Here is a 22,359-nt window from a genome sequence, read left to right as displayed (position 1 = left end):
ACATAAAACATTGATACCTTGCTTCTTTTCAGACAAAGGAATAATTGAGGAAGGGCTGAAATTGGTATTTGGAGAAAGAAGCACTGAAACCAAAAGTTTCAGGCCCCAGAGGTAGTTTAATAAACCATAACCATAACGAGAAAATGCTGCAGAAAGGGGACTTGCGTGATGAAAAATCTGTACCTTGTAAAAAGGTCCACTCTTACCTAAGATCCATCACATAAAATCCCATGCTTATTTGGACTGCAGCGGCACTCTGGCAAGACAAAACTAGTGTTGACACAAAAATTGATAAATACCTAGAAATATGGAAACTTGTTGAATAATTTTCTACAAGCTTTAGACACTAAAACAAAAGACCGTATTTCAACCAATGTGAGCAGTGCACTGTATCTGAATAGCCTTCCTCGCCTAAGCCCTGCAATTTTCAGTCATGGACAAAAGGTAAATAGCAGATAAACTTGTTTTTTTTTTTTACATTTCAGTCCAAATCCCATCAAGGTATAAACAGTGAGCCCAGAGCACATCGCCTATTCTTTTTCAAATGAAGTTCTGCTGTTCCATTTCAAAAACCTCAAGGTTATGGGTCATAATGCTGCTTTCCAGCTTTTGACCACGTTTATTCAGGCATCCTACTGTAAATAGGGGGAGATTCAACATCAAATATCTCTATTCCCCATGCTGGCCCTTTCCTCTGTTCTGAGTAGATGTGTGTTTTTGGCTAACAAAGTAATAGTTCCTCCTCTTCTCTTACCAGACTCTGAATGCCAAGTGGCAAAATAACAGAGGCAAGTGCTGAATATAGTTCTCTTTGGTGTCACAATGCATTAAGCAAGGCCCTAAATAGGAATAGGTATGAAATCAATCAAGTTGGCAAAATAACCTAAAGATAACATAAGGCCAATATATGTCAGGAAATTAAATTAGTGTTAGCTAATGTTATGGCTCACAGCTCCTAGGCCATTAAAGGGGTAATAAATGTGTTATAAAGCTCTTACAAGCCCCTAAGGCCATTAAGGGCTAAGCTGCAGAGCTGTTTATGAGATTGTTTATTACAGGCTAAGCTTATCATCATTTACCACGCAGAGGTGGCTAAAACGAACTCTATAAATAGCAGATTCACTGGTACTAAGCCAAGCTAAACAAGGCTGCAAAAGCAGGGATATATGAAATGTCACAAATGCATCCAGTGGCAAGGTGAGGCAAAGGGAAGTGAAGAGTAGTGGAAGAGAGGAGGGGAGCTGAGAGGAGAGGAGAGAGGGCAGGGTGACTAGCAAGTAGCTTCATATTGTCTCTATCCACCACATATGTCCCATCCACTGCTGAGCTGACAGGTAGGGACACAATGTGTTGACCTGAGGACCTGTTACAGACCTGCAAGTGGATAAATATAGAGCAGTGGGAGAGCATAGGTGTCTTAAATGACATATCTAATGATGCTCATCCTCTGCAGTCTCTTCCTTCAGTCCAGAAGAGCCTTATGAGAACGCAACTGCTGGCTGCTGGCAAAGCCACAGCTCTAACTGCTCACTCTTTAAAGTAAACACTGACGGCAGCACAATTGTGTCTTTTATTGTATCTTTCATGTGATTCGACCAACACCCCTCCATCCTCCTCTAGCAGTTGCATACTCAGTATAAACAAAAACAACCTTATGCCTCATTTGAATTTGCAGTGAATGGGAGAAATTCATATTGAGCCTTTGCAACTGTGTTCCATTTGCATATGAGAAAACAGTTTCAAAAGGCTTGTCTATAATGCATAAGAGCCTTTTAGGCTGTGTTTACTGCAACACTCTATTCCTCCCACTGACAATCTATGCACGGGTTTGCATCATTTTGTGAGACATGCCAGTTTTGAATTATTCAGTCACTCATCTCTTCTACAGCGCTGCATTTAACAAACACATATGCACATTCACATATAAAAAGACAGAGTGGTCTACAAGGATACTACAACAGAACCTCAGTCATTCAGAACCTGTCGGACGCCTTTCCCTATGCCAAGCCCCTTTTGTTAGAGGGGAAAACGATGTACACTACCGGTCCATTTAGAGGCTGCCTGCTCTGTGTACTTTAATGGGCCTTGGGCCTTGAGCGTCATGAGCAGAAGAAAACACAGTTCAATTTCCCTTCACCAGTGCATAAACCAAGCGCCTCCACTGTACCAGCCCCATGCATAATTCACTGCCGGTGATGTGTGTCTTAAACGCTGCTGAAATATACATGGCGGCATATGCAAATTTGGCAGCGCTCTCACATGCTGTACTCGCTAAACAGACAACAAGAGAATAGCATGCCATGCAGACAGCTCCTTCTGGACACAGACAGTATGTAGTACAGTATGTAACTATATGTGTGCGTGTTGAGGAGGTGCTAACTGTAGGTCTTGAGTGTGTGTCGAGAAACGGGACGATGCTTGCGGTACTGTCAACTGTCCTCCAACTTCACTGAGGTATTTAATTCATGTGTAAGGATTTAGTGTGGCTTTACCACTTTTAGCTAACTTTTTGTTTACTGGAGCCACAAATCCAAAACTGGTCAAAGGACGCCTGAGTGGAGCTGAGGTGGACCAAAGACGCACTGCAAAATATTCCTCTTTTCATATGCATATTTATGTATCTCTTCAATCAAACAAGTGTTAAAATCACCACCAAGTTAAGGGTAAATTAAACTATGAAGACATTCTTTTGAGAAAAAAAATCAAAAGATTTATTCAAGCGCGCCAAAGATTTTCTTTTTCCAAGCAAGCATCTAGTGGGCATTAGAGGAACAGCAGCTTAAGAGTCTAGACTGCAGCTTGGCTTTTCACTGTATGTGCACCAGCACGTGTGTGTGTCTGTGATCTTTGTGAAGGGATGTTGATGAGGGAGAAGGAGAGGGCAGACTGGTGGTGTCAGATTTTATAAATGAGGGAGGAAATGTCTTTATCCCAGGTTTGGACACCCCCACCACTTTCCTTACCAATCCCTCCTGGTGTGTGTGTTGATGTGTGTGTGTACGGTTTGGGCCAGGCACTGGCTCAGTCCGATTCCCAGCAGTGTATCTTTAACAGGGCCTTCCTGCCGAGCTGCCAGCCTGTTCCCCCCTGACGGGACAACAGCCCAGCTGACGCCCCCACAGCCCTGCCAACACAACCCACGCCTTCGACCCACAATCTGCTCCCCTGATCCTGATGAAGGGAGGGTGGGAAGTGATTTAAAAAAAAAAGACGAGAGCAAAGACAATAAAGAAGAAGAAAAAAGACAGGAAATGGATTCTACATCTTACACAAAACACATAACTTGCAGGCCTATGGGTGAGTATGTGATACTCAAAAGCAGCATTTTAGTGGAGCATTCCTTTAAGGCGTGGACACACAAATGTTGGGTTAATATATCAGAAAACTGCTTTATTGTACATTCTGCTGGACTTATGTTCACAGGGAGCTCAAGTTTATCATAGAACACAATAGGCAAGACAAGGGGTAAATCCTGGAAAGGTGCTAATGGTTCATAGGACGGACACACACACTGTACATTCTGTACAGACAACAACAATAACATTCAAGTTTTCAGGGGTTTTTTTTATCCAGAAATCGATGCATACAAGGGGAAAACATGTACCACTCCACACTGGCAACGGTACAAACCACTAAGCCACCGTGCCCCCCAAGTTCAAATATGCCCAGGTATATTAAACTAAGGTTGTGTCTGTGTGTGTTGGGATCAGGAAGGAGTAACCTATGGAAAATTCCCTGACTACAGACAAAAAACTGAGAGCTCCACAGAAAAAATTGCAGGGTTGCAAATGTAGTACAGAAAGTATCCAATCAGAAAAAGAAAGAATGTAACTAGTAATAATCAAATAATCGAATGTTTTATAACATATAATATAATGCAATATCTGACCAAACAAAGAATGGATGGGGAGTTGCAGCTGTGTAGTCATTAAATTGGAACTAGACATTCACTGAGCTGCTAATATGCTTTGATTTGACATTTATATTGAGACCACTTACGCTTTTTATAAGCAATATTTTTTCATTTTTATGTGAATACATGTTTTTTTTCATTTTCTTGTAAGTTTATTTTAAGACTCCTACTTCAGCCTTTCTATAAATGAAAACAATTACTACAATTTTATTAACAGACATCACTATAGTTTATTTTTTCTTCTGAAATCCCACCACAGAACTGCACATTTTTCAGTCATCCTTCATTTTCAGAATGTGACTAGAAGTCAGCTCCAGCCACTGATTGCACACACAGTTGCTGCTTTGGTAAATCACACTCAAATATCATGCATATTTCAAGCTCAAATAGAATGAAAGGTGCACTTCATATTTTAGTTTGTGCCATCACATACAGTAAGTACAGTAAATCTGGCCCTGGGTGCATACGTGCTGCTGCCAAAGCTGTGGTGTCACTCGTGTTCACTGGTGTTGAACAGTGTGTTTAACAGGATGTGTAATGCGGTGTGCTGGTCCTGTGCTGCAGCCAGGGCTTGGTGGCAGCAGCACGGTAGGCTACAGTAGGATGGTTATCATGAAGCAGTTATGTAGCTGCTCTGTTGGGCCAGTCTAATTACAGGAGAACAGCGTGCACCAGCCTGGGCCCCCAAATGGCACCATATGTTTTCCCAGACTAACCAGCTGAATAAATGCTATTTACCCATTCAGGATGCACTGTGCTCTATGTCTGGGAATCAGTCACTCACACTCATATAAAACCATTCACACCCCCCAAACACCCTACCACCCACCTCCGCTATATAAAACTCAGCTGTCGGTGATTTACCCTGCTCGCCCCACCATGTATCCTCACACAGCTTCCTGTTCAGTTTAACCATTTACAAATCCTATTGTAAGTTTGTCTGTGCCTCTCTAACACACACGGACACGCATAATGATGTTGCTGATTGTGCTCTAACCAGTTTACTAACTAAAGGGGTTTGGTTAATCAGAAACAGTGTTTCCAAAAAGCCAGCAACAGTGTTAGGGTGTGGTCAGATCCATTTGTCTTTTCATTGGTGGCATGTGGTGAGCGATCCGCGCAGTTAACATGCTCAGTGACCTGACAAAGGTCACCACTGGTAAACTGGTAAATTAGTCATTGACCCGAGATGAAGAGGAAATAAAAGATTAGAAATATATTCATCTGGGCAACTGAACTTATAAGTTTTTCAAACATGATGTTTCAAGGAACACATGGCTATTGGTCACATCTGCTGTCTGGGCACTGCAGTTTTGCTGTCTAGCTAATCTTGCTGCTTAGAAACTATTCCAGTGGCTCTCAAACGGTTTGGCTTGTGCCATTATAACATGAAGTAATAGCAACTTTCTTTGAACATGTAAAAAAGGGGGGATATTTACATTCTCGGATTGTTTTATTTCAGTAACACTACATGCCCAAAGAGTAGAGCTATCAAGGTTTTCAGATGAAAGGAGAAAGTTTAGAAATTTAGAAAAATAAACAGCATTTTGAGTAGCTTTTTGTCTCCTTAACTATCTTGTAAATCATCTCACATCCCTACCCCAATTTGGGAACCAGTCAATTGGCTTATCATGGGGCAATAATACAATTTAATAAGGTTCTGATACAAGCTAATGGTGATGCCTTTTTTCATTTGGCTTTGATGTGAACGGGGAGTATTTCCCCACGAACACTCACTGGCAAAACTGCAATCACAGTATAACTGATAACAAGAACATAATTCTTTGTGGTTGCAAAAAGCTGACAACATTTGTATCATGACCTCTTTTTTTGGAAAAGCCCCCTGTATCATCACTTGATAGACCTATCACACATCATCAGTCTGTTAATGAGAACAGCCCAGGCAGAGGCACTCAGAGATGCCTATCGAGGTCAGAAAACAAAAAGAGAATGTAAGTAAATATGGACTGTAATTAGTATGACAAGGCTGAAAAAACAGATAACACACCGCAGCAGCCCGAAGGCCTACTCTTTCACACATGCACGTGCACATGTACGGTTGCACATGCACAGGACACACACAGGCACTCCACTGTTCGCTCACACATACACTGGGAACAAATCAAATGTTTTAATCAGCTTGCTACAGCACAAAATGAGGATCCACTAAGCCCCAGCTATCAGCTGCCATCGGCCACTTACTTGTGCCTTCAAAGAGCTGATTTTTCACTTCTTCTACAACCAGCTTAATACAGTAGCTATCAAGAGTGAACACAGTCTGTGCATGGGCAATAAAACCTGAAAAGTGTAACTGATGTTTCAGCAAGTGATATATATGCAGTAATGCAAGGAAGCAATTATGTGCAAGTGGACAAGACAGTGCTGCCCATGGAGAAAATGTGTGGGAGCTGAACACACCCTATTTGTAACCACTGTGATTTAAAGCATGGAATTACTTCAGAATTGTTGTCCAAGGTCTGGGTTGAAAATCACAGGAAAGCGTATGACACGCAGCGCCAAAACTCATATATCTCTCAGTGACCTTGCATACCTTCCATAACCCGACTCACTCCTACACTAACAGATACTGTATCAGATTTACCTCTTGCCTTGAGTGTACACACCTCGTGATGCAGCGCAGTGTGCACCTGGCCCAGACACACCTGCTACTTAGCACAAGGCAATCACATTAATCAGTCAAGCCTGTTACAGCCAGACTAGTTTCCACAGAACTGCGGGTATGTCAGAATTCTTTTTGAACCACCCAGGTGTGTGAGTGTGTGTATACAGAAAGCGTGCGTGTGGAGTTGCACAGAATGTGTGCAGGTGGGCCTCCTGGTGCAGTTTCTCGCCTCCTGGCATAACTTTGACCTCTGTGTGGCGGACTCACAGCTCCAATCCTCCAGCTGGAGAAGCGATGACCTGAGAACTGAACGAACTAAGAGTCCTCCTGTCCTTGTCGTCTTCCTGCCTGCCTACTGCAGTGTGCCTTGATTAGGGGACATGATATAATTGTTTCTTAAAACTCAGTATTTTAGTCTTTATTTCTTAGCTTGACTGTTTTTTTTTACAGCTTTTCTTAACTATCTTTCGTTTAGAGTACAGTAGACTCCCTACTGTTGTTATTTTTAGAGGTTGTCTAGATTGCTTTATAATTTTTTTTTTTTTTACAAATATATACATGTTTATATGTGTATGAGTAAATATTAATGTTGTTCCTATATGTGTGTGTATGAAAAGCATGAAAATACTGGAAAATGGTATATACTGTCTGCATATATATAACGATGTATGTGGGTTTATGTTTCCATGTCTGTTTGTGTTGTATCTGTATAAAAAATATTATTATTATTATAATTATTACTATCATTATTATTATCACAATCCCACAGATTCAACCAAACAGTTGGGTGCACGAACTTGCACTCGTACAAATTCACCACCACCTTAGAAAAAGAAATGTTTTTTATTTAAAATTTGACTTTAAATTTAACAAAATGAACAACTTTTTAACTATGCAGTCTAGAAACAACGTATCATACCTTCCGCAAAACACTGTCCAGAAAAGTACCATACATGTCAAACCTAAAGCAAGCTTACTTGAGCCGCTGTAGCAACATCCGGTGCAGCCTGCTGTAAAATAAATGACGTTGTTAGCTGCAGTCTCACAGGTGAAATGTGCTGCTGCTACAATTATTCTAATGCCAGCATGCCAGAATGCCGGTGCTACCAAATGCTGCTGTCAGCCCAGGGGTTTAATTAGTTTGGCACGTGTGCCACTTATAATCACCTGCCATTACCAGTTCTGGCTGCATCTGCTTACACGTCTGTCAGTGTCGGGCAGGCTGTGTATGTGTATATAGGGTTGTGGGTTTGTTGGATGGTTGGTTGGTGAGTGTATATTTTGGCAACAGAAAACAGGCCTCAACCAACGTGAAATCTAGACACAAAGGGTTCGCTGGCACCAGTTCTCTGTAATACCTATTAATTTATATACACATATTTATGGAGAGAGATTGAAATGAATCAAACACAGGTGTCCTTTTTAGGTGTATATTAAAACTGACTACAGCCAGGACAATTGTATTTGTGGTACAGACTTGTCAGCAGTCCATCTGTGCAGACGCATTGTGAAAACAGAGGGGAGCAGGGCTTCATAGTGTCAGACTGCATTGTGAATAGAGCTACACCTCGGGCTGAATACATCACATTGTGATTTCATGAGAGCTGGAAGAGGTGAAAGACAAAAAAAACTTCAGGGTGGCTAGTGAATCTCGACCTAAAAAAGCAGAAATGGAAGTTAAAAGTGAATCGTTCACTCCCCCTGGCGTAGCACTGGCTACCTTTAGGGTTGCAGTACGAGGAGAAGGAAGAGGAGGAGGAGGAAGAGGAGGAGAAGAGGACCCCTCTGGCTCTTACAGTCATGTGACCACTGAGCTTAATATCTGAAGGATGGACCTCAGGCTGTGTATTTAGCCATGAGCTCAAGTGTGTGCGTGTGTGTGTGTGCGCGCGTGTGTGTGTGTGTGCGTACGTGCGTGTGCGCGTGTGTGTGCAGCAGAGCACATACAGGCATTCCCACTGACAACACAGCGACTCAGTTCTTCAGATTCACCTATGTCTGCCGCAATACAATAGCTCTAACTATCCCCATTATTTTCAGAAAGTTCCCATTTAGCACTAAACCAAGGCTTCAATATTGTGTTGCCTCAAAAACATCTGTCGGGACTTGTGTGGCTACACTAATTACAAATATCTGCGGTAATCCGGCGCCGATAAGAGAGTCATTACTCCACCAGACATTTATCACTATGGGATTGATGACCCATTTCAGAGCCAGCCTTTGTATGGGGAAGTGAAATCACTGATATCCCTTTTATCCTACATCGCTGCTGAAGCCATCCATTCGTCAGGAGGCAAGCTAGTTAGAATTGTAATTAACAGCTCTGTACTTTGGCCCTAATAGAATTTTTGCAGGAAACTGCAGATTGACGTAGGAGGGGACGATGGGGGAGTTTTACTGTGTTCTTCTTTTCTTACTAATTGCCACTTGGAGTGGCTGTCTGCCGAAAAGAGCTGCTCTACGCTCTGCCACAGCAGCGCTCCAGGCTCTCCGTATGCAGAATTTCTGTGTATTTGTAAATATGTAAGCATAGCCATTTCCAGATGTACATGCACAGCCACAATGCTTCAATGCAATAATCTATCACAATCACAAATGCACATCTATAGGTCAAACATAAATTATGCGCTTCACCACTCAAATACATAAGTTATGGGTTTCCTCTGACTCTTTTTCATTCTCAAGCTCACTTTCCCACCCACCCACCTACACACACACAGAGTGGAGCAGCAGATGATCACAGTAGGTAAGGACTAAAGGTCTGGCCACCTGCCGGCCACGTCCCATCTCTGTAGCGGTAATGAACAGAGACAGCTTGGGGACCGCCCTGCGAGCTTGTCCCCCCCTCCCAGTCTTCCTGCTTCAGGGCAGAGCTGGGGGCCCTGGGGTGACAGGGACGCCAGAGATGTTCCCCGCACTGACAGGCAGGTCTTACCTGGCCAACCCACTGTACACATTGGCCCAGCAACACACACACACACACACACACACACACGCACACACACACACACACACACACACACACACACACACACACACACACACACACGCACATGCACACAGGGACAAATGCAGAGATACACAAAGATGTGCATGCGTGACTGCCATATATACGTGCACACTGTAACATGTGTTTATGTACCTACGCATATGCGAAAACTGAAGAATACACCCATGCACATACACACACACGCTGACCCGGTGTAATTCCTCCAGCACACGGCTGGTGACAGGAGCAGCTGCGGCCACTACGGCAGACAGATGAAATTTTCATAACTATCTCCTCCAACTTCCATCCTCACCTTCAGGATAATTTATGACCTGCCTGCCAGCCTTGAAGAGACAATATGCTATCTATGAAATGAAGTGTTCCAGTGGTGTAGGTTATAATTAACAGAGTGGAGGAGAAAGATGTGTGTATATGGGGTGGGAAGGGTGGAGGTGGAGGGGGCCGCCCAGGTGGGGTGTTTGTGGTAGATGGGGAACAAGGGAAAGGATGGAGCATGTGGTGTGCATGCATGTATAACGTGCATGTGTGTGTTTAAACACCACTTACATTGATGCAGTTAGTTCTGTGAAATCAACATCAGCATCACAACCATAGCAAAGACACCCAGAACTGAAATGTCGAACCTCCAAACAAGTGCCTGTAACAAGCCGTACACAAAACACAATGTGAAACTTAACAAACATCTGATATGCAGATTGTCTGTGTGTTTACTGAAGCCTACACTTCCCATAATTCTCTGTAATGGTTTTACTTGTGCTCATTAGCTCTCTTACCACACACAAACACATGTACAATGTTTCAGAGTAGAAATACTAAATTGGTACAGTTTAAACTTAATGTTTTAAGGAGAACTGCTATCCCAGAACAAACAGGATTTAGATGAGATAAACTGTAATGACAGTGTTTTTGGTGAGCACAACCTCCATCACCCCATAATGCTATGTTCTCGCTGTTTGTTTCACATGCCTGCCACACATCCTCACCCAATCATGCTCTATCAGCTCTCTGGGATGTTGGGTTTGACCAGAAAAAATGTCCTGGTTTTCCTGACTACCAGTAAAACAGGCCCAAACCCATTCCCTCCCCCCGTCTCCTTACCACATTGTCTTTTCCAAACACAAATCTTGTTTCCATATTAAAAAAGGCAGCATTTAATGGGAAACTGTCTCTGCAACAAGTGTGTTTAAATGTCTGTGGGACTTTTAATGACATTTTTAACTCTCTCTTTCTCCCTTTCTGCACCACACTTCATTGCCAAGCCGTTACTGTGAAATGCATAATTATGAAATGACTGTTTCCATTAGAATCTGTAAGCAATTTAATGCAGTTGTGACTCAGTCAAGGACAAGCAGGAAATTTATCAAAGAGAGTGGGGTGCTGATCCCTGCCAGTTGTGAGCCTTCCTTTTCCACACCTAACCATTGAACAAGAGAGAGCATGCACCTCAACGGCTAATTACTGACTTGTTTGAGGACCAGGCAAGATACAGGTAAGTGCATATTTACACGGGTAGAACTTGTTTGAGCAGTAAGTAGAAGGTAAAGACATAGCATCATCAGTCATCTTGTTCACAGCATATTCCTTCAAGAATAAAACACACTCTGATGTACTTTCAAGCCTGAGAGCTAACTAGGATGCGAGGCCGATTACTACGGCTACAGCAGCTGTGAGGTTCTGCTGAGGTCAGGACATGTCATGCATAACTGAGTGATTGCTAAACAGGGGTGGGTGCATGAGAGAGGAATTCATAATTTACAATAAAGCACACACAAACATACACCTCACAAACACCCGGGCCACAGGCGACCTCGCTGCACGCATGTAACTGGTCTAAGGGACCACACAGACATGTTTTAGATAAAGACAGACAAATTAGACGACAGCGTCTTAGGCTAACCACTGCGCTTGCGCTAATTACAGGCTGGCCGGCGATGAAAGAGACAGATGACATGTCCTTATTTGTTTTCTCCTCCACTACCCTGAACCAAGTAAACACAGCGATTCAGATGACGGCAAAAGTAGATGGTACAAAGAAAAAGACACACAGACAGAGACAGAGAACATGGCTGTGGGATGAGAGTTCCAACCGCCACACACAGGTGTCTGCCCACCGTCACAGCGAACAAACCGCTGAGGTAAAGAGGGGCAGGCAGCAAAACTTTTGGCTGGCAACTGATGCCAAGGAAAACAAACTGAGCTAGCCCTGTCTGTTCGGCTTGCAAAACAGGACTGTTGTTGTGGGGGTGATGTATAGGCAAATGTGGGGCTGCTGTCTGGGAGATCTGATTAACCTGTCACCTCGAGTTGCAACTTACATCACACAGGCCTGGTTGACAACACGCCCAGACCGACCTGCCACCAACCAAAACGCTGGTTTATGATGCAAGCTCATCCATAATAATTAAACCTACTTATTAACAGCCCGATGCCACCTTCTCTTAACTGTACTCCACAAACCCTGTTACACAACCCATCTACATTATAACCAGGCAGATTCCACACATTGAATGAAAGTCACGGAACGACACACTGCCTACATCCTAAAATTTTAGAAAACCCTACCAGTCACTTGTGCAAAGACAGCTGAACAAATGATGGCTTTGCTACAGATCTATGGCAACCTGTACCCATCAAACCCTTGAGTGTATACAGAGAGCAGGTTGTCTATGGCATGACAGCAATCCCTGCAGTATGGCACCTCCATTTCTAACACTTTAAGGAGCTCACTGGCCACATCAGACAAGGCTGTGGTCTGTCCATCTTTATTGCGGACACAACACTGACAATCTTTCCAACTCCCCTCTGGGACAGGTACTCCATTGTCTCCTAAATCCCTGACCCAGCCCAGTGCAGGAATAGAGGAAGGGTCTGTCAGAGACAACACAAAAGAAATGTCACCACTCCTGGAATGAAGTGCCAGCCAACGAAGGTCTCTCTCCTCCTTTTTCTGTATTACTATGCGTCTCCACAGGGGTGCAACTGGTAGCTGTCAATACTGGTGGGGTTATCCCTGGTTGGCCACAGCTTCAACCTCAGTTCTATGGCCATTGCTCGCCCCTGGTGACCCCTTGGTTTTGATGACAGACTGGGCCCTTTGTGTAGCAGTGCTCTGTCCAGGTGAGGACAAGAGAGGACAACAATGGCAGGAAACACAAAGCTGATGGAGGCTGAGAGACAGCCCTACAGGGTCATGGGTCAAGCTGGACAGCTGAGTGATAAGTGCAGCTGTGGACACGTGGACCTCCTTCCCTGTCCTTTTGCTCTGCTTGCCATGTCAGCTGATGTTGCCTTTGTTTGGGGATAAAGACCTCACTAACTCTCAACAAGTTGAAGAAAAGTAATAAACACAGACGACCGATGTACTACGCCGCAGAATAGTGTGTGAGTGTACAGCTACTATAGTGACACCATAACCTGTGCAGTGTGGGTCAACTCATTGTCTTTTCAAAGGTTGACTGGAATGGAATTAGTTAATAAAAGGACATTTGCCAACGATTAATTAAAAATTTGAAATGGTTGCCATTTTAAATTAAAATGTCCAGTTCTTAAAATAAAACAAAAATAAACAAATGTTAAAACTACATGGAAATGAAAGGAACTAGATGCTCTCCTTGTAGTGAGCACCTTCCTTATTAAAACAAAAATTTGAAAATATACTATGCCAAGTTGACATCCTTGCGAAGAAAGAGAAAAACCCCTTACATAACTTTATTTGTGCCATCCAATATCATGCCCCTGCCACCAGAATTTGCTGGCTCTTCATTGTCACTTAGTATAAACCCAAAATGCTGCAAATTTGCAGCAGTTTTACTCTTTTCAGTAACAAACTTGTTTGCACTGTGAGGAGGACTTTTTTTAAACCTTGTTATGTATTACAACCCAAGCCTATTAAAAAATTAACAACTAAGTGCCTCCAAACTACAGCAATCCACATATCCTGAGATGTCCAACTGTTTCTGATGCCAAAGGTCAATGGCTGCCTACGCTCCTACCGGCTCACACTGAGAAAAGGGAGGACAGGGTTTGCCAAGTCAGGCACAAACTCTGCTTTGGGTCATAAACACCTCCGCCTGTCTCTCCTCCTTTTCTCCTCCACAGAGGTGAGTTGGGTTTGCACTCTGTTAATCTTTCACTACAGGCCTGCTCGCTTTTACACTGGCCCACTGGAGAACAGAAGAGGGGAATGAAAGAGGGGTAGTAAAGGACAAGAGTGGATAAAAGAGCAGGAAGAAAAAGCCATAGAGAGGGCCAGATGGGCACCTTCACAGTCCATTTATCAAACCCAATGTGGCCCTCCCCTCCCCTCCCCGCTGCTCTCATGTCCTAAACCCCCATGTAATTCTGTAATGATTTTCATTATCATATAATGACCTTACAAAGCCTACAGCAGTTTGCATGGTCAGTACAAAACTCGCAGCTGTTCCCTTCAGAGTTTGCTCACCGGCTGTGACAAAGCTTTTTCTTTTTTTGCTTTTTCTGTTGGTCAGAGCAGTGACCTCTAGGCTCCAGAAGGTCAGCAATAGGTCACCTCATCGAGCAGGTTCAAAGGTAGCCATACAGTAAGTATACAGATTCAAGGTAGCATCAATCCAAGTAAATCCTGTTAGTAAGTGAAAATATTGAACTACAGAAGGCTTATGTGTGTACAAACTTCCAGTGTTTGTCTAAAAATTAATTTTTCTTTACCTATAATTGTGTAGATGTGAAACAAGATCTATGTATTTTCAAAACCAAACAATTCCAGTACCAAGTGTTTTGAATATCTATAGTTCTGGTGCCACCAGGATGTGTCATTTCCTATCCTAACAGGCCTGCTCCCTGGAGGTTGTGGATTGTTCTTCAATCTGCACTTCCTGTGTGGCATACTCCACTTCTCTACTATGGTACAGTCACCCACCCACATAATAATCCATCTAAATCCGAGGTACTCACAGGGCATTTACCAAAGGGACACAGAGGGCAGCATCTATCAAAGAATTCGCCATGTGCATCGGGAAAACCCAGTTAGCAGAAAAGCTCATAAGAATAAAAAAGCTCTCATAACTTTATCGGCTGAGAGTGAATGAATGGACTGCATCTGCTAGTGGGGCGAGCTGCAGCATCACTCACTCTGAGTGCCTATAAGTCACTTGTGAAGAACCACTGGTCACCGGGTCCAATTCCTCCTTCTTTTCTTCCTGCTGGTGCTAAAAATGCCCCGGAGGCAGAAAATAGCGGCTAGCAAGCCCACGTTCCAGCGCGCAGAGAGCTGCTTTAACTGGTATTTAAGAAACAAAAGTCAGCGAGAAACTTAATCAATCAGTGCTGGTTGTTTATATTTATGTGCCTCTTGCAAGAGTCATCAATCATGCTCTTTTTGCTTTTTCCGTCCTTTTGCAAGCATTATGTGCTGAATGGAAACCATGGAAACAAAAGGCAATATTATGATAAAAGCTTGCCTGTTGCATATTGTGTGGAAACGTAATTAGGACGCCCAATGGAAAAAAAAAAAAAAGCAGCAAAATCAATCAGCAAATTAATTTCAGGAGTCCTAATTTGGTGCATGCTTTTATGAAAAAAAATGAAGGTTTGAATACATCTGACTGAAATGAACTAAATTCCCTCACTGTGTGTCTGATTCTGTAATATAATGTATCTTTAACTCCAAACAATGACTTCGCCTCTTAGTAGTATGCATAAAGAGATACAAACTTTTTCTTTCCCCACAAAGAATGAGCAAAGCACTCCTTAACTCTCATCAGACAAAAAATCTCTAATCACTAGTATTTCCCACTTAACATTGCACAAAGCCATGTGTTTAGTTTTGTGTAAATGCTATCTGTTGACAGCCACTTGACAGGGTGACCCCTGGCTTTTTCGTAAGTGGGGGTTTGGGGCAGACATTTAGTGTGTGTGTAAAGGGTTACACACATTAAATGTGTGTAAATGTGAGAGGAGGTATCAGGAGCAGCTGGAGTTCAAACATATTGTGTGGGATGCTTGCCCTCCACCAAAACTAATCTAATCAGCCTTTCCCTGCTGATAGAGTAAACGTCTGTCTGCTCCACCGACAAGGACGGAGCATTTCCTGTCCTGGTCCTTAGAGTGGGCTGAGCAGAGTCTAGGGTTAGACATGGTTAGTAGGTGGTAACATTGCATTGTGGGTGGTGGGGGACAGTGCTGATGTTCATTTGGGGGGGTGGGTGTGGCGAGATGGTTTCTAGCTTTCAGCACCTGCAGCTGGAATGCACTATCAGCGCAGGCCCTACATCAGAGTTGTGAGGCGGTGGGCGTCAACACGGCAAAGCAAGGTGTGTGGAAACAGCCTGTTTACAAGGCTCATCTGGAGGGGGCATAACTAAGGGTCAACTAGAGGGGACAACTCAAAACAGAGGGGCGCCATGGAAAGATGAGGGCACCACCACGGCAGGACATTAACATGAATCTTTCAAAAGAAAAGATGTTGCTTTCAGGCACTTTTGCTTTCTCTTGGCTCTTGATCATGTCTGGTCCAAAGTGTTTGTGCGGTGTGTGTGTGTGTGTGTGTGTGTGTGTGTGTGTGTGTGTGTGTGTGTGTGTGTGTTTGTGTGACACTGAGGTCAAATCTGCCGATACAGACAGCATGCAGTGAAACATATGCGAGGTCTAGTGTTCACATGTATGCCAGTATTTGTATGTGTGCTTGCTAATGCTTCGGGGGAGAGTGACTGAGAGACTGAACAGCTAAAATAACACTGTGTTGTGTGTGTGAGGTCCTTCTTTATCTGAATGAATGGTCAGTGTTCTAATCCCTTCGCTCTCTGCTCTTATCTGGAAGGAAGGAAGTAGCTGGGCTTATCCAAGACACACGTGTCGTTGTGATAGCTTTGATAGCTGCCAGGCCCAAGGACCACAAACATACACCAACTACACCACTGCATATCTGTGGAATTCACATTTGCTCTTTAGCTGGGCACTGAATGAAAGTAGAACTAATGTGATGATTCCTGATTATTTTGTTTCTTGATGTGATCACAGCTACTAGCCCTATCAGTCCCCACTGTTTCAATAAGGCTTGCAAATGAACCGATAGGTCTTACTCACTATCATTCACACAATAGCTCTGGTGCTGAAGAGTAAAATGAACAATTCTGCTTGGTTGTAACCTGCTCTGTTATAGATAATCAAGCAACATAAATGCACGTTTGGTTGATTTTCCTGAATGGGGGGAGAGGCTGTAAAGAGTTCACTAAATATTTGCTTCTCTTGTTAATTGGCTATTGAGGCCTTATGTAATCTGTTCACATTCTAGGTGGTGACCCTTCACCCCTATGAAAGGTTAATCATATGGTTTCACTTGTGTAAAATCTGAGTGAAATTTACTTTGAGTAAATGTTTGTTGCTGCACATTATCATTTTAACTTCTGCCTATGTTTTTTATTGGTTGTGAGCTGGTTGTGATGCCACAGTTTCAGTCAGTTTTATTAACTGAAAGTGTTAAAAATAACCTTCAGTTTTGATGGCACATGCAGCAACTCAGGCCGATCACAATAAAAAAAAATTTCTGTCTAAATTTTCTTCATGCAGCATATATTCTATCACCTTATTTTGGGCAAATCATGGCCACTGAAGTAAAAACATACAAGTACACACAATTTCCTGAGTAGTCCACAGCAAAATGTATGAATACATGTCTTTGTTTAAAAAAGAGGGCAATTTTATATACAAAGCAAAATAACTCATTTCCAAACTGGAGTGAAACTGTTTTTGTGCGTGATGGTGTTTCCATTTTGAATATGAGACTGTGCTCATGCTTCAGAGTCTCTAACTTTACCTATCTCACACATCTGTCGGAAATCTATTTTTCAAAGTCCAATAGTGGGAACAAAGTTATCGGTACATTGTGTTACCTGTCTCTCCATGTCTGTCTCTGCTGGTGTCTGTCTGTCAAGGCAGAGAGCAGGGTTTCCGCCATCTCCCTCCGTCCTTCCCCTGCTCTTCCCTCTTCCTCCACTGTAGCGAGGAAGAGCATAGTCTGAAAAAGAGAAGTAGAATTAGAAAATAGATGCATCACGTTGAACTAAATAAAAAGATGTGTAAATGACACTATGACCTGTACTACAAGAAAAATATGTCATTCCAAAAAACTCTACTTTGTCTTCATTTACTGTAACCTCCACCTGCAATACAAAAGAAAACTGCCTTCTTAAAACAATGGCTGAAATGATACTGGTTGTTTTATCTCCCACTATGTACTTGAATAAGACACATCAATACTACTTGGCTTTATTAGATTTTCCTAAATATGAAACTGCGTGTAACTAAGGCGAAAGACTACCTGAAGCAATTCCCTCCATCCTTGAGCTTCAGTTTAGAAATTACACAGCTCTGAGCCAAGACTCTATTATAACATCCCTGGGACGGCGACATACAGTAAGTCTAGTATAAAGTCAGTTTCACATCAGAGGATGGGCAAATTACACCCAATATTAGAGTGTGAGTCAATTAATCACGTCCTGCATAGCACAGTGTAATGTGTGAGTATCCCCCTGTTGAACATGAATTACAGGCCGGCTTAAAGTGTGACGTGGCACATCAGTGCTAATCTGAGACATCCTGGCAAACCTTCGCCTCCAAGTCTTCCACAGCCTCTAAGCTGGTTGAGAGGGAGTCAAATGAAAAAGGATCTGGCAGCCCAAATTAAATGCAGTGCTGTCAGCCTCACTCAAATCCCTCTTTCCCCTTACTGTCTCTCTCTTCTTCTCTACCCCTCACAAACTCTCTCCCTCTCTGAATATCCTTAAATGCCCCCCCCTCCAGCCTCTGAGAAGTGATGGATCTATAACTCTGAGTGACTCTGACGCCTTGTTAAGAACAGTCTCTTCCTGTCACATCCACCAGTCAAGCGCGTTCATTTCTTCCCATTAACAGTCACTCGCCTCCCCAGTCATCCCTCTTTTCAAAAAACCCACAATGCAAGGGAACCTTCATTTCTTCTCCTCTCCCCCTTTTTTAATCCTTTTCTGACAATCTACCTGTCTGTCTTAATTCATGTGAAGATAGGTTTGATTGTCTGTGTGTGTGTGTTTCCAAAGGAAAAGAGTGTGATTTGCCGACAAAGTAATATGCTTACTTCCTCCACACAACACAGGACAGGTGTCAAAACATGTGGCGGTGTGTGACTGATTACACCTGACTCCGAGGAGACACCGAAGATTACGGTGGCCAGGAGGAAGCAGGGCCAGCTGTACTGCCTATGGAAACTGTACCTTTGGTTTTGGATCAAACCATGTCCTCCCGGGATGAGTGACAGGCTAAGAAAGTGCCAGAAAGTACATTCAGACTGTATTACCATCTCAGCTGGTAGACATCATAATGCCATACCTGCCATGTAGCATAGTTTCAATGGTTCAAGCACAACGCTCAAGAGCAAGTGTTCGTTTTTGATATGAAACCTGCTCTGACGTGCTTCTGAGCTGGCTTCAGCTCGTCCGAAAGCTGGCCTGGGAACAAAACAAGTGGCAAGGAAAGAAAGACAGCGCAGCCCGATGAGCTTAACTCTGCTAAACAGAAATTTAAATGCAGGCAGTAAAATAATAATTCACTAAATTTAAAAAAAAAAAGAGACAATAATGTTCATACATCATCACCTTGTTTTGTGTTAGAGCCAATAAATTGATCAGCAAAGGGTTTTTGTCCCATCTCAATGATGATGACGGAAGTCACCAAAATACAACCTTATGCCTGCTAACACACTGACGTCTGTTCACCGCCTCTTCCATTAAACGCACAGGTGACAACTTGTGTTTTGGGGGAGTGCAAAAGCCTCTTTTTATGTTTGTCTTCAGCTAATTGCTGTTAGGATAGGTGTGCCTCTAATAATATGGATGTGTGTTAACAAACCTCCTATCCATGAAAACCGGTGCATGGGTGTTTGCGTGCCAGAGTGTGTGTGTGTATGATCTACTGTTTAGTAGACCCGGTGCTGAGAGAGGCCTTCAGGTTTAGCCCCAGGCTGATCCCCAGGCTGATCCCCCGGCCATTTAGACACCCCACTGGTTGTTTACTGGTCAAGCTCTGCCTCAGTCAGCTACGGCCAGGCCAGAGCCCTTTGTCTCTGGGCATGTGTTAGCACTAATCAGTCCCCTCTGTCCTCCTATTTATCCCTTGATGACAGTAGCTGTCCTCAGCCTCCACCTCTCACAGCCTGATGCTGACCACAGATGTCCCCCTGACCCAGGCCACATTCCGAGGTGAACGAGAGGACAAGGAGAACCTGGTACCCCGATTCCTGGTCCCCAGACCCCAAACTCAACCTTGTCTATTTTTCTACAGATAGGCATAAACATTTCCGGCCCTGTGCAGAAACAGGGTAGGTAAACAAACACAAAGCTAGGCCTAGATGATATTTTGGTTGGTGGAGAGCTGGAGTGTTGATAGCGTTGCAAACCAAGGCTGGCTGGAGGGCAGCCTGGGGCAGCTCACTAACACCTCAAGCCAGGACTGTATCTTAACACCAACAAGCAGCTGTCTATTCTATCACCTAACAAAATGTCACTCATTCAACACAGAATAATAAAATGGGAAAATCGTTGCTGCACACAGTGCAATATGGTGCAACATCCCTTAAAACATCACATAATAGCTGTCACGGATCATATAATAGCTATGAAGCAAGTGCTCAAAGGGAGGAAGGTTAAAAAAAGATGCACGTTTACACTCCATAAAACAGAGCTACTAGCTGACCACCAGAGTGTCTGAGAAACTGTTAACACCCCATGAAATGTCTTAGCTGACTTTAGACTAGTTCTTTCAAGGGACCCAGAGCACTCTTTAGCTCACTGGCACTCGCTTATATAGGAAACTTCTTACGCCTGCAGGCCACGTCGCTTACAAATCCCCAAATTTACCTACCTTATTAACCATTTCAACTGACAGGAGTGATTTCTAGACCAGAATAGACTATCCAAATGATGGATGGTCCCCTAAAAGGGTAGGTGGTGAACAAAAAACTCACCAGTAACACCAAAGATTTCCCAGGTTTTGGCTGGTGGCTGATGTTAATTTGCCACCATGGTGCATCAACTCTGACAAGAAGTGCACCTCTGTCTGTCAGACTGGCAACCTCCATGCCTGCCTCCCTGCCACTAGCATGTGTAACAGGCCCAACAACAGGCCAGCATACTCCCCTGTCTTTTTGTGTGCCAACATGGCCGCGTGCCCATATGGAGGCAGGCATGGCCTTAACTATTAATCCATCCACCTGTTTGTGACTGTTGAGCCACCACGGTGGCCTTTAACTCATAGTAATAGCATGCCAGAACTTAAAACCTTCACAAAATCAGTTTGATATAAAAAATACATTTATTGTATTAAGGAGAAAATGAGTGAGTTGTGTTTTTGGGGAAAAAATACCTTTCAGCTGCAGATGAGACTGTTAACATTCTGGCGATAGACCAGTTGTGTGATATGGAACTCCAAATCCAAATAGACATTGCTATGCAGTACAGATATTGTTTGTAAAACCTAAACTTTCCAAAAAAAATCCAAAATGTCATGTCAAAGGCATTTCCTATGGAGCAATTTAAGATTTAATACTTCATGTAATGAGAAAAAGAAAATGTTTCTGTTTTATTATTGCTGGTAATTACCAGATAGTGGCTAAACTCTTCGAGATAATTGGGGCTTCAACTTGTTCACCAAGACAATGACTCAGAGCTCTGCTGGTTTTCATTTTAGCCATCAGCTAAAAGACCAATTAATACCTAAGAATAACACCAGCTGAATGATTTTGGGAAATATCCTAATATCCTGGACAGAAAACCAATTTTTCATACCATAGCAATTACATGATATTTGTAAAATTAATGATGTATACTTTGTCAAACACCCCCTGTTGTCATTCCTCCTTGACTTCATCTTGCCCACCTCCATGGCTAGCACATTAGCAAGGTATCTAAAGCTTTATGGTTGAACCCTTTTCTCCACATCTCCAGACACTCCACTGACGTTTGCCACAGTTCAAGCTCAGCTGCTCTGACATCTGATTTCATAGGACTTAGGAGTGGGAGTTTGGCAGACTCTTAGCTGTCTCCATCCCCCTCTCCCCTCAAATACAAGAAACCAATATCACTTTGACCACTGGTGGAAAAAGGCATCAGACACCTTGCTCGGGGTAATGGATAGCTTCTGCTCACTGATATATACAACTGGGGAGCTGTGATCCTGCCAGGGCCAGTTCCAGTCTGGACAAGGGATCTGTGTGTGTTTGCTGCACGCCACCGCCGAGTTACTTGGCTCTTGTGTGGGGGGAGTTGCGGGGCTCTCCACCGGTGGAAAAATTATATTAGCCCAGGAAGAAATAAGCCCAGACCACATTCACTTTTCTGTGACATCACACTTTAAGTCATAAAGTGTGTGCGTGTATGTGAATGTGTGTTTTTTTCCTGCCGTCTGCCTGCTGTCACATGATTATAGATGGCTCAAAATTGAGGCATATCTGAAATTAAATTTGCTCAGTTTCCATTACGTGAGATTGGTTGATAACGCGCGTGTGTGTATGTGTGTGTTTGTGTGCATGTGTGCGTATAAGTGTGTGTGTGTGTGTATGTGTGTGTGTGTGTGTGTGTGTGTGTGCGTGTGTGTGTTTGTGTGTGTGCGTGTGTGTGTGTGTGTGTGTGTGTGTAGGGGAAAAGTGAAGGGTGTCAACATTGCTGGTCAGAGTTGTCTTCCAGACTTTGAAGCCCCACGACCTTTGATATTACCTTTGGTATTATAAACAATAAAGAAAATGAGAGAGGCAAGTTCTACGGAAAAAAAATTTTGAATAAGAAAAATTATTCAAAGAAGTTTTTC

General features: G+C 43.2%; 1 protein-coding gene across 1 annotated transcript in view; it reads right to left on the bottom strand.

The window, feature by feature from the left end:
• The window catches only part of fto (FTO alpha-ketoglutarate dependent dioxygenase), a 120,640-nt gene that overhangs the window by 48,182 nt on the left and 50,099 nt on the right, over window positions 1-22,359 (bottom strand). Inside the window, exon 8 of the mRNA XM_040131860.1 lies at window positions 17,415-17,539. Within this exon, the coding sequence (XP_039987794.1) occupies window positions 17,415-17,539 (125 nt within the window). The remainder of the gene's footprint in view (window positions 1-17,414; window positions 17,540-22,359) is intronic.

Source organism: Xiphias gladius, chromosome 1 (assembly GCF_016859285.1).
Source record: "Xiphias gladius isolate SHS-SW01 ecotype Sanya breed wild chromosome 1, ASM1685928v1, whole genome shotgun sequence".
In the NCBI taxonomy this organism is placed as follows: domain Eukaryota; kingdom Metazoa; phylum Chordata; class Actinopteri; order Istiophoriformes; family Xiphiidae; genus Xiphias; species Xiphias gladius.
The sequence above is the reverse complement of the archived record's forward strand: the minus strand, read 5'-3'. Positions and strand labels throughout refer to the sequence as shown.